This window comes from Eleginops maclovinus, chromosome 4 (genome assembly GCF_036324505.1).
Source record: "Eleginops maclovinus isolate JMC-PN-2008 ecotype Puerto Natales chromosome 4, JC_Emac_rtc_rv5, whole genome shotgun sequence".
NCBI classification, from domain to species: Eukaryota; Metazoa; Chordata; class Actinopteri; order Perciformes; family Eleginopidae; genus Eleginops; species Eleginops maclovinus.
In genome coordinates this window covers 14,831,433-14,844,903 of record NC_086352.1, presented here as the reverse complement: position 1 = coordinate 14,844,903, position 13,471 = coordinate 14,831,433, and the positions used below count along the sequence as shown (strand labels likewise).

The window sequence follows — 13,471 nt, the reverse complement described above, 5'->3', positions numbered from 1 at the left end:
CTTTAAAGTTAGACCACAGTGTCTTTAGTCCCCCGGACTAAATATAGTCAGCTCCTCTGGAGCAGTCTCCAGTTTCTCACTCCTTTCCGAGAGGCAGGTGGAGCAGAGGGAGGAGGGGCGGAGGAAGAAGAACACCCAGTCTTGAATAAATCATCCCTCGACTTTTGACCCATATGGAGCAGGAGGTTGTTTTGGTCCTTTGCGCTGCCGACCCCTTTCTCTCTATGGCCTCTGCGCCCCTCCTCTGTCTCAGTCATTTTCTCCTCCACATGACAGGTCAATCTGGATCGATTTCATCTGCCCTCGATGACTGAGACTAACATCCTGGCACCCAGAAATAGAGCTCTCTGTGATAGGAGAGCCTCTGACCAAGCGTTACTGTTAGCACGTAGCTGTGGCTCAGCGAGAGAGGATGAGGGAACAAAAGCATTTAGAAAACATTCACACGAGGTACTGCCCTGATGAACTCCACCGATATAAGGAAGCAAAAGACATGGGGTACGGATAGTTTTAAGTACTTTGATAACACTGTTTCAGCAAATTTCACTTAAGCCACCCCGCCATACAGCAAACACATGGCTGGTGGCCTGGCTTACCTGTTACAGAATGCTTGAAAACACACACATGCACACAGTTAGAGACACAAACACACACAGGCCTGCTTCCCCAGTCTATATTTGCACTTAGCTCCCTTTCTCACGGCCTCTTTCACACACTTACTGTGCATATACACACACCTGGTGTTTTATCTTTGTCAGCATATTCTGGGTCCTTCAACTCCCTGCTGGGCTCTGAACTCCAGTGTCTCTTTGCATGGCGAACCCCTGAGGTGTGCCTGCCTTCATAACACACTCACACACACGCCACTCGCAGGTGAGTCACAATGGCAGCCTCACACCAACGTTAACCTCTTTTAACTCCATGCCATCCTAACATCTCACACTGTAAATACATGTGTGCCTGGAAAATTATTTTCCTCTTGCATTAGTGGGGTAGAAGTGCAGTGACACGATGTCTTGGTGGTGGCTAGGCAGTCCAGGCCGAAGTCAGGACAATCTTTCCCCAGGCAAGGACACGGAGACCTGGCTCTCCGTCTCCATCACTCAGCCTGTCCTCCTGGAGCTACGTGGACAGACTGCTCATCGCCCTCCCCCCCTCCTCATATGCATGGATTTGCATAAAACAAAGACATGGCTCTGCCTGCAACGTCTGCCTTGGTTGAAACTGCTAAGAACAGGATCGACTAGACCACACCGCACGCAGCCCCTCTAAGCTCGGCTGGCAGGTTGTCAGAGCGCAACATCAGTATAGCGCAGCAGCGTGGCGAGGGAACTGAGATTTACGAGGCTGACTAAGATAGACACCCTCATGGTTTTCCACTTTCATTCGTTTAACATCCGTTCCCTTGGCATTGTTTATATTCTACACCCCTTAGCAGTGAGCAGAGGGCACCTAATTCACAGTGATGACGTGGGAGGAGAATCGGAGCACTTAAAACACTTCATCTAAAGATGATTTGTCCTTGTCTTCCCTGATGGCTTTTGTCCTGCTTCCCCTCCTGAAGTTAAGTGGAGCTGGAGAAAGGCCAGCTACTGATCCCACGCCCCACTTAGACACAATCAAGTAAATAACATTGGATAGGAGTACAAGTACACACAAACACTCACACGTGCACATACATACAATCTTCAACAAGGTGCGTAGTCATGAATATCAGCGTAAACTTGCTCTCATCCTTTTGAAAAAGCACATCACAACACTTATTATAGAAAAAATCAGCAAAGCCATTACAGAAACAGTGTTTGAGACATTTTCCTCTCCGTGTATGTTAAACAATTCCAGCATTCAAAGTGTTGCTGTTTTTGTCTCTGGAATTTTTGAAATCTGAACAACGGATTTACATTTGAATAAGTGACTTTTATGTGCTGGTTTTGTTGTTTTTCAACTGAAAACAGTGTGTGTGTTTAAATAACGTGGGAAAATGCATGCAGTGCGCTGTAGCAAAGTTATGGCAGTAGGGTGTTAGACAGAGATGCGTTGGAGAGAGATGTTGGCAAAATTTAAGGTGTGTGCTATTTACCATAATAGTAATTGACAAACCACCGTACCTTATGTATCCATTACGGGAGCATTACAGACATGTGCAATGTGCTATAACAAACTTAAATCATGAGTGATGCCTGTATCCTTTATCTATTTAATGTGAGAGTCTAATATGAATTAATAATTCATATTCATTTTATTGTGTAGGTGTAATAGAAACAACAACAAGACTAGTTGTAATTTTATATACCATAATTATGTTTGATACAATTTCCACAGCTGTGATTATTTTTGTTAAGCTTGTTTTATAAATCTGACTTCATTCACTGTCATGAATATGAATTTACAGTGTAAAGAAAGACAAAGAGAGAGATCAAGTAAAAAGTGTTTTACCTCAGAGAGCCAAGGGCACGGGGATAGGGGCTTGAAATCACAGATGGAGGAATTTTCTCGATGACCTAAACGAACAGATAAGATTGAACAAAACATGTAAGAATAGATCAATTAAAAATCAAGGCAAATACACATGCTTTCTTCTTTTCTACCCGGGTTTTTCTACTTTATGTTCCACCTTCTGGCACTGTCATAAACACGCACGCACTCTCACACGCACACATGTACAACACACATGACAAAAAACACAAACAATCAGAAAGAAACAAGTACATGCATTCAAAGCAAGATTCACTCTCACCTTGTCTGAATGGTGAAACACAGCACATGTATCATTGTAAGCATTTGATGCGGAGGGAAATGTAAAAATGTGCATGCAAATAGATTCTACAGGCAGAAAACCATGCATCAAAACATTGTAACCACACGAGACAAAACTAAAATATCTAAGCATACTGTTTGCCGTCCGGAAAAATAAATACGTTTCTTACGGTTAAACCTTTAACCCCCCTTTCATGTTAATAAATTACATCATTAATTGTCCTGAAAGGGAGGACATTTATCGTGCAGACAAATAAACAGTGGAGGATGTGAATGCCTGCCTTTGCTACTGCTTGATGACGGACACTTTCATAAGCACCCCTCACAAAACACCTACAAGTTAGCACGTTGCTTTAGGAAGGTCCAACTATTGTTATTCATATTCCCTATAAATGTTTCTACACAAGCCAACACATTAGCTTGGCTCTTAGCTGGCTGTTCACTGATGCCAAGTACGGTCCCTTTAAAAAGCTGTGGAAATGACAGTTGTGGAAATACACTGCAGTGAAGGAAATTTTAAATCATTGGATTTTCAAATAAATGCCATACAGTAACTTGGTTCCGTAGTATATAGGACCTACAGGAAAACGGCAGCAATGCAGCCTGATGACATTAGTACTGCAGCAGGGGGAAAAAGGCATTGCATTTAAATCACAAACACATCTAACCCTAAACTTTCATTAAAGTGACAGTTTAAACAAATTGTGTTAACTTTGCTGACAAGGGAGAAATGTTTTTTTGGGAAAAGGAAAAAAGGCCTTTGTCCTAAATCCAAAATCTAGAGAGAAAATTTGAGTTAATTCTTCATGCAACAACACATTTGCCCAATTTTGATAATTTCTGTTCTCTGTTAATGATTAAACCCTCATCTGATGTTTGTATGTGCTCTATTGCAGCAGTACATTTCAGTTAAAGCTGATTTAAGGAGCTTTCCTTAAAGCTGGCTTTTGTGTAGATTTGTAAATATGTATGCTACTTTGAAAGATCTTTTGTTATTTTGTCACCTTTTGTGAAATGGGACTGCTGAGCGATTGTGTTGCATTTATTTAAGTCACAGGCTCTCTGTTTGGGTCCATTTTCAGACATATAAAATTACCCCAACAAGTCCCGACCACCTCATTACCAACATAACCTGCAGCCAGTCTTTCAAGGACAACTCTCTAATGACACTGTGCGTCTCCCCTTAATGACTTTTTAAAGCACAGTGAGACTTTCTGCCACAAAGACTGCAAGAACTGTATAGAAAGAGCAAAGCGTACTCTGATATAATAAGAAGCTTAATTGATCCCCGATGTCTGTTTAATATTGAATATGCGAGTGAGCGTTTCCTTGCTCTGCCTCTAATATACTGTACACTTAGGTAGGAGGAGGTTCCTTTTTTATCCCTGTATCTACAATGAATCTCGTCACATTCGCAGATGTGGCTGCCACCTGGATGTGCTAAGACACCTACTCTTACCCCTAACTACCTGCGTATAAATACAGTATGCCCTTTTTTTGCATTGCTGTTTTTTGAGAACCACACTCATAAATCAGGAAAAATGTCTGATTTTTCGCTGTGAAAATGAATGACTTTATGAAATACTCGAAAGATATGATATCAATGCGTGTTCTTATTTTTAAACAAGGCATTGTGGTCTTTTGACAGGCTTGATACATGTTTTGTGAATATGACCAGTAAATGATTGGAAAACAGTTTAAACAATAGAGTGGGATAGAAAACATGCAAAGTATGTGTTATCATAAATTCACAATACTAATTTAAACTAAACGGCATCTTTTATTACAATTTCATCATGAGGTGTACAAGTATAAAAAACAAGCAAGCAAAAAAAGGTCATAGCAATATGATAATAAAGATTAATACATATTTTCGTTAAAGAACACTATTGGAATAGACTCTACTTTTTCAGATGTATCATTTTTTTTTTACTTTAACCTGAATTACAGATTAAAGTCCATATTGACTGTGAGAATCCCAGTTTAGCACATCCAGTCTGACTCAGTTGATATAAATAAGAAGAACATGTGTTTTGATTTAGTACCGCTGGTTGTTTTGTTGTTTCTTTGCAACACCCACAAAACAATCCTCGAATGATGTTGGTGTGAGAAAATCAGTGAACTGCTGTCCCTGATTGTCATGGCTGCCACAAACACTAAAGGACAATGCTCATCATACCACTATGATTAGTTAAACCACTTCAAAGACGATTTTGCTTTTATCATCCCTATTTCCTCTTGACAGTGACTCAATGTTTTTTTTAAGTACAGCTATACTGATTGAAAAAAGAAAAACAAGTTGGTTGCATGAAACTAAACCTGCAGGCCTCGGCCGAGTGTCTGCCCTGTTTTACATCTTTTGAGGTAACACGTGTGCTTCTTACTTGTAAGTAAAAACACAGCTTTTCTGTAATCACACCTCCTGTGTATGAGTAATCAATTAAATTACTTTAGATTAGATAGATTACCTCAAAACAAGAAACAGTTTCACACAGTTATTTTTTATGTTAAGATTGTATTTTTGTTTCTGTTAATATCCTCAGAGACCTACTTTTCTTTTAAAATGAAAGTATGCTGCAAGAGTGTGACTCTCAAACACAGTGTTGAAATACAGGAAATTAGTTAAAAAAAAAAAAAGGGCAGTGACAAGTCTTGAATTTACTGTGTACTGTACCATGACGGATGTGCATGTACATATTATTCAGTGGGTTCTGGGCAGAGGAAATGAGCTCGAGCTCCCCAGGGCAGGGATTACTCTAATGACTTTGAGAGCAGCCTTGTGCTCTCTAACTTTTGACCTCTGCTCATCCTCTTCTCCAAAAGAAGACAAGAGACACACACACATGTTTTCTCAGACACAAACTCACAAACATACACATGCAAGCACACATATTATTCACACAGGCACTCATCGACCTCACACACGGGCCGGCGTGAGTTAAGTGATGCGGAATCACACACAAACAACAACACAGCAGATCCTCTCCAGCCCGGCACTACCTAAAAAATTCAGACCCCCAACCAGCTCTTATTTTTGGGTCTGTCAACTGCTGTACTGCTACTTGACTGAACATCATGCTGCATCTTATGCCGTCAGCCCACAAAGCGCTTGCGTTCCATATAAATGCATGATTGGAAAATCGATAGATTTATTGCTTACATAGCCATTACGCACTGGTACCATGGATATTACAGGAAACATCTTTTACAATTCAGAGCTGTCCTTAATGTCATTTAAGTATTTGAAACATATGAATTCCAAAAAACAGAAACGCTTTTCAGTTCTAGTGCAAAGGCATTGGAAGTCTATCTGATATATCCCAATAATGAAGCAATCTAAATAAACAGACCATTTGAAATGGCAACTAACGAGACATGTTCTTTATATGGGGAAAAGGAAAACAATTATTCTCTCGTTGTCATTCCATTTTTTGTGTGGTTAATGTTAAATAACAAAATATAGCAGTGCTACTGCTTGGATCAAATAGATGTAATTAGATAAATTGAGGAAGAAGGAAAACGGCTTGGCTGTAAATTGCATGGTGTGTGCATGCTAAGACCCAACACTGGCACAGCTGCACGGAGCTGCACTCACGATTTATCATCTCTACATCGCAGGAGCCAGTGGCCCGCACCACTATTAATCATCAGCAAAATCATTTAATTCAGCCCAAGCCCGACTATTGTCTCATTCTCTCCCCTCACTCTGGGCAAATCAGCCACCACAGCAGCAGCACACACCTCAGAGGAAATCACACAAAACAGAGTGGGATACAAGTGTTGGGTTAAAACTGGTTTTTCTTTTTTTCCTTTTTTTTTGACAAGCTGTGCAGCACATCATCCCTGGCAGATGGCGCAGATGATGGCTTTTTTTTAAAACAAATTTAGCAAGTATGAAACGTATAACTGCAAGACTTCTCAGAATAACTGTTGATCTACAGTGCTTTGACAATGTGGTTATTCTCTATGAAATGCGCCATTTGTGTTTATCTTTTGCTCACAAGATTTGCTCACAGCCGTTTGAAAAAACTGAGAAATCCAGACTGAAGCTGTTCTCAGAAACCTTAGTCTCTCTTTAAAAGTGGATTTTGGCACATGGGTCTTCCTGTTTCAACAAACAAATTGTTCTGGAACAGTGAAACAAGATGCCCGCAAGGCTATTCCTTGGCCCAGAACTTACAGAAGAGCTTCCCTCTTGTTTTTCAGAAAAGTGGCATTTTCAGTTATTGCGCCAATGCAGGGCAAAAGTAATAATGAAAAAGACAAAATGTCTAAGTAACATCTGTAATGCCAGATTGGTTTCAACAGCGCTGAGCCTCTTTCTGCCCACCACAGTGGCTGACTTACATTGGCACCTACATCAGCACCCCCCTCACATGCCTGACATGGCTTCTGCCCTCACTGCACCTTCCTCTCTGAGAGCATGTCTGCTCCAGGCCCACTGACAAACAGGATATTGTCAAAGGGTGATATTGGCAAAGCCAAATGATGAGAGGCTAATGACAGTGCGCACACAGCGTCCCAAAAACACAGACAGCAGGCACATCACACATACACAGATCAGGAAGCAAACAAAAGGAAAACGTGCAGATGTAGGGTGCAAATATAGAAAATGCAGAGTCACAATAAATTCACATAGAGATGTGATCCTCACATACTGTCCTTGAAGAAAAAACAACCAAATATTCACAATTAAGTTCACATGCATGCACACACAATCAAACATACAAGCACACAGAGAGATAGAGATATATACTGTATATAGACACACACGGGCGCACACACACACGCACACACACACACAGGCACACACACAGGCACACAATAATCACAGGTCACATTCTGCAATAAAATTAACATAATGGAATTATATTATACAAACCCATAATGATTCACAGATGAGGATGTAATGCATGTACCAACATATTTTAAATAAGGTAATACTTCATTTGCCATAAACAAAGTGGTTTGTAAAGATAGTTCAGATTGGTAATTAAGTTTAACACAAAAAACGTTTTGGGATCATTATGTTCTCAGAAGGACTTTTCAGTCACAGTTTATTTGGACTTTTGAAGACAAAATGATGGAACCTGTTTAAGACAATAGCGTGTCAGAACAAATATGCAGTCACATCTAGGTCACTGAATATCTTAATCTATTTTTTTGTGGTTTTGATCAACTTATCTGTAACAATGGAGTTTTTGTACGCAGCATCCGGGTCAAAAAGAAGAAAGTGCCTCGACCTTGAATTACTTTCTGATTTGTTACTCTATCAGTTTGGGTAAATTTACAAATAACCGATATTCGAATTAAATAAACATGTTTCTGATTTGCTCAGAGTGTTTATTAAAAAAATAAACACCCAATATGAACAGTGTCAATATGTAGTGCAGTAATTTGTATTACGTCACGTCTTGGTTCGTTTTTCATTATGTTTCAAACACAAAAGCAGAAGATTTTCAGGAGGACAAGTAAAAAGAAAAGTGAGAAACTTATTGAAGACAATTACATACATTTATTGCATATCATTTAATTGTATGAAATGAAAAAAACGAGCACATATGAACATCACATATGGTTAGTGAGTGAAATAATTTTGCACAGCAAAATATATATATATATATACTATTTATAAGAGGAAAGATTAATTAACATATTTTCAAGATGTATTGGCGAATGGTACTCCCTCCTTTTGCACATGTAGGGTGTCAATCCCTGACGATAAACAATGTCCAGACATTATTGAATATAATAATTGTTATTGCTTTGCAAATATTGAGTTCGTTAGAGACAAAAAAAATCTCTCCTGATCTGATAATAAGGTATCAAAATGTTACGATTAAGTCGTAATAGAATTGGACAAAGTGGACAATAGCTAACTTTTTTTTTGACTCCCACATGATGACAGACGAGAATGATGTGTGCATTTCAGTCAACAATAAGTCAGATCGTGAAAACACTCATTTCAAAAAAGCATTGCAATTTACTTTCACTTTTCCCACACGTTTTTTCGAAATACAGTAGTGAAATGTGTGCCGGTGACCAATAGAATTATGACATCTCTGATTGAAGCACATGCTGCAAAAGCGCTGTTTATGCACTGCACAATACTGCTCATTGTAGCCTATAAATTGGAGCCGAGCCAACTTTTCCCAACCATCGTTAAAAATACTTTTCTGCAGCAACCCTATTTTCCTATTATATATGTGCTTTAACCTGTAGCACGTTATCTTTTGCACCCTATAAAACTCTGTACTTAAATTACGCATTAAAATGATTCGAAGTTTGTCATAAGCAGTGTGCAATATATTTAAATAGCAATATAGGCTTTAAGCAACAGACTAAACTTCCCGGAAAGGGACCGTGGAGTATTTTCTTTTTTCCCTCGCACCAGGATCCCCGCCGATCAACTTCCATCTGGAATGCATAGCGCATTCACTGCGGGCTAATGACAGCCGCTGGTGGTGCATTTCAACACAGCTGAAATGCACTTGTGTAAGGGGGGGTGGGAAGTCCTGTCACTTTTTTGTTAGTGTCCCAAAAAAGTGAGGAGGCCATAAATGAATGTATGAATGCCATGCTGGAGTCATCTGACAAAAATGACATCTTCAAGCACATAAAGGAAAAAAAACCATACATGTCCAGCATGCAGGAAAGTTCAATAAGACATTTTCTTTAAAAAAAACAAACAATGAATATTTTGTAATGAATATAGTCTTTTGTTGCTCAACACAAAAGCAAGCAAACGCATGAGATGAGGTGGCGTCTAACGGCAGGCTCGCAATCCTCCAAGTTTGGCAGACGAAAAAAAAAGAAAGGTAAAAAAAGACCGAAAACATACTGTCGATGGAAACAGTTTTCTGTACATTGAATTCAAAGTAAACTGATGAAAAAATGTGTAAGATGATGAACTCTGAAGGAGTATACTTGCTTGCATGCACACTTTGTATACTGCAGCATAAAGTTGGATCAACTTTCAAAAATCATATTTTACTCAAACAATGAAAATCTTATGAACAACGATGAAAAGAAATATTGAAACAGGCTATGCATAATATGTTGAGTATGATAGCAAAAAGTAGATCAAAGTTTTCTGTATATGCTTCTCCAAAATAAAAATAAACATGGGTGGCAAAGCCCTCAATCTAAAAACAGTCGCAGACGTTTTCAGAAAAAGAAAATGTTTAAAATAAAAATAATAAAAAAAGTTGACAAATTAGTTCTTGGTCTATAGGCATTTGCGCCAAAAAAAAAAAAAAAGTTTCATATTGAAAACTTTTGTAAGCGGGTGAGTAACCCATCTGATATTCTTTTTTTTCACGATAATGTCGAGACTCACATGAAAAATTCTGGGGATGAAGGGTTGTTGTCGCTGCTGGATCCATTTTCTCTGAAGCCGTTGCTGATGAGCTTCTCATACTTTTCTTTGTACGCGTCCCTCTCCCGGACCAGCCTGGAGATCTCCTGCTTTAGGTGATCGACCTGCTGGATGAGATGCGTCTTCTCCCCCTCCAGGACGTGCCGCTGCTGGACCCGCTTGTACCGGCAGGACTGTGCGTAGCCTCTGTTCTTTAGGGTCCTCCTCTTCTGTTTCAATCTGATCACTTCTTCCTTGCTGACCCCCCGTAGCTGCCGGTTGAGCTCGCGCACTGACATGGTGACCAGCTGGTCGTCTGAAAACCGGTCATCCAAGCGCATGTGTGGGTGAATTGTCCCAGAAGTGCCGTTGGACTGTGAGCCAGGTGCTTGGTGATGGTTGCTGTGGTGGTGATGGTGGTGGTGGTGTTGTCCCCCATTCTGAGCCGCTGCAGCAGCGATAACTGCCGAAACCACCGCTGCGGCGGACCCCATCTCTTCCCCGGCCATGGTGCCTCCTGCTCCGGCTGCGCCAGCAAACTGCTGGCCCCTGGCATAGCCATCGAAAGACTGGAGCTGGTGACTGCTGTTGATCAGCGCCTCGACTGCGTCTTCGGGGCTGAAGCCCAGCGCCTCTGGATTCAACTGCTGTTGATAACCGGACATCCAGTAGAAATCCTCTATGTGTGCCTTCTGTTCGCTCCCCGAGCCCGGACTGGGCGCCGAGAAGCTTGGGGAAGGGGGCACCGAGCTGCACGGCGTGCTCATCGGGGTGGAAGACAAGGATCCCCCGGCGATAAGGCGACTGCACTGGCTGATGTTGCGATCGGGCTCCACCGGCTCCTTTTTCACTTCAAACTTCATCAGATCGAAGTCATTAACATATTCCATGGCCAGGGGACTGGTGGGCAGGTCGGAGTTGCTCATTGCCAGCTCTGATGCCATCCTCTTGCTGCTGCTGACAGTCCTCCAAGTGGGGTGAAGAGCAGCTGTCAAACTGGGCTGGTTTGGAAGAACGTGAGCCAGTTTGATTTTTAAGCGTTTGTCTTGAAACTGAAAAATATATTTTCAGCGTCCTTTTTGCAGCGGCGGACTTGCAGGCGTATGAGAGTAGTTTTTCTTTGCAGTCTATTGCACAGACACACCAGTGCCGCGCGCACGAGTAGCGGAGTCCTTTTTCAGCATGTGAAATTCGGCGGTTTTGTATTTCAAACATTTAACACTTTACGGGCTCTTCATTAATACATTGCGCAGGCGGAGAGGGAGACGAGCCGAGAGTAGGGGAGTGAATGCAGCCTCGCACGTTACAAGGAGCTGACTGGTGGGGCGATTTTTAGAGGGATCACACAGCAGATGAGTTTAAGCATTGTAGCAGCCCTGACGTCAGGCTGGAAATAGGAAATTGACTCGGACGAAGAGCCAATAGGGTCGCACACTCCGCGAGCTAATTAACATATTAGGAGCCTACAGAAACAAAACTTTTCGCGACTGTCAAAAGGCATCAGCTGACTGTCAGCTGGGACAGACTTTAACTCTTTGTCTACTTTTACTGTAATTTTAAGTTTAGGTTTTATGCGGAGCAACAATTGATCATAGTTTAAAATAAGCGATACTTAGTAATCCTTGAATGCTGTAAGGTCATTTACATAGGATTCCAAATGAGCACAACGAGACCAGTAAACACAAGGAGAGAGATAGATAGATAGATAGATGTAACTATTTTATATATAATCAGCATTTTATGTAGAAATTGTATGTTCAACAAAAGGGCATTGAACTGTTTGCCTTTCTAATCTATATTTATATTTGATATTATTATTTTCATTTTTAATCCAGCATATTCATTTTTAGTCTCCTAGAAAAATGCATTAATTAATTTATTAATGTCAAAAAATAACCAAATGAAATAAATAGAACCAACAACATGTATTAAACTCGAGTGCCATATATATAAATGATTATTCTGAGTTGATTTGTCCAAAAATATAAAACGTGGATTGAAGAGATTTACCATTCATCTGCGCACCATTATAAAACTCAACACTGCCACCTTTTGGACATGCCAGTGCATGGGATTCCCCTTTAAATCACTCTAATAGTCCAAACACATAAAGAAGCAATACAAGTGTAAAAAAGGGATTCAAATAATACTGTTTGCAAAAAACTTACACATACAAATAAAGTAATCTCACTGTCAGTGAATGCCAGTGAACCTGGTGTTCCATCCAAACAGATATTATGTCCCACACCCATAAAAATCACTTTATCTAACCACTAGCCCGGGCGTTGCTGAGGAGTCATATAATCCGCTCTTGTACATTGCACTTTATCTCAGTTCAGAGGTCTTTTACTTTTAATTGACTCAAGTACACCATTAACATAGGGCTGTATGGGTGTTTCCATAGTTTCCTTGTCACTCGGATTCCTGTATAGTAAGTGGGTCATAATGGGCTTTAATTTTTGTAGATTTTATTATTTTATCTAGTGATGCTTGTTGTATATTCTTTTCTCATAAATATGTAGAACAAACAACTAAGTTTAGTTTAACACTATGAAGTAATACTGACCTATACAGTCTCAGCAAAATGGAGATGACTGAATGACTTGTGAGATTCTGATATAAAGCCATCGATTGCTAATGCATTTTAGCTTGATTTTGAATTGCATTTAATTCATGTGCATTAGCCAGGATCCATCATCAAGTATGATATAACTTTAGTTTTGGATTCGTACGCTTAGAGTTATTTACTGTATTTTCTGATCAAGTGATGACACATGACAGTTTAATAATTCAATAATGCAATACATTTGTTTGGGAAAAGAGTGATGTAAGCTATGGCTTGGTCTCACTGGCCAGTTAGTGTTGATTTCTTTTGTGGCCTCTTTTGCCATGGTGCTGACAAATTACCATTTCTTTCCTGTGACAGAAGCCTATAATCATAGTCTGTCTCTCTCTTGCTGCATATGTATGATCTCATAGCGATGTGACTGTGTATTTTTAGATTCCTGGGTACACACAATGTAATGATAGGCCAAATCAGTTACATCCCTGCTGCCAAACACTTTCAAAGATGATCGTGCCATTCATTCAGTCATTTTCATAACCATAGGGAGTTAAACACGTTCTATATAGTTGTCCAAAAACTGTAGCTTTATAGGAGTTTCCGCTGTTTCAAATGTTGTGGAAACACTCTTTCTGACTGTCTTCCTGTTTCATCGGGATATGTGATGTCATATATGCTATAATAAAGGCACAGATGCTGTAAATAATTATTTTTACAATGAAATCAAAATCCCAATGAAGACACAATTTTAAATACAGAATGATATATTATTCTACTGCTTGTGCAGAAAGAAG

At 40.1% G+C, this 13,471-nt stretch overlaps 1 protein-coding gene across 2 annotated transcripts in view; it reads right to left on the bottom strand.

The window, feature by feature from the left end:
- The window catches only part of mafa (MAF bZIP transcription factor a), a 74,699-nt gene extending 63,218 nt beyond the window's left edge, over positions 1–11,481 (bottom strand). For both annotated transcript variants that reach the window (XM_063881907.1, XM_063881908.1), the window contains exons 1-2: positions 10,097–11,481; positions 2,437–2,501 (exon numbers count right to left, since the gene is read on the bottom strand). In XM_063881907.1, coding sequence (XP_063737977.1) covers positions 2,474–2,501; positions 10,097–11,058 — 990 coding nt within the window. In that variant the 5' untranslated portion in view covers positions 11,059–11,481 and the 3' untranslated portion in view covers positions 2,437–2,473. The remainder of the gene's footprint in view (positions 1–2,436; positions 2,502–10,096) is intronic.
- Between the last annotated feature and the right edge of the window lie 1,990 nt (positions 11,482–13,471).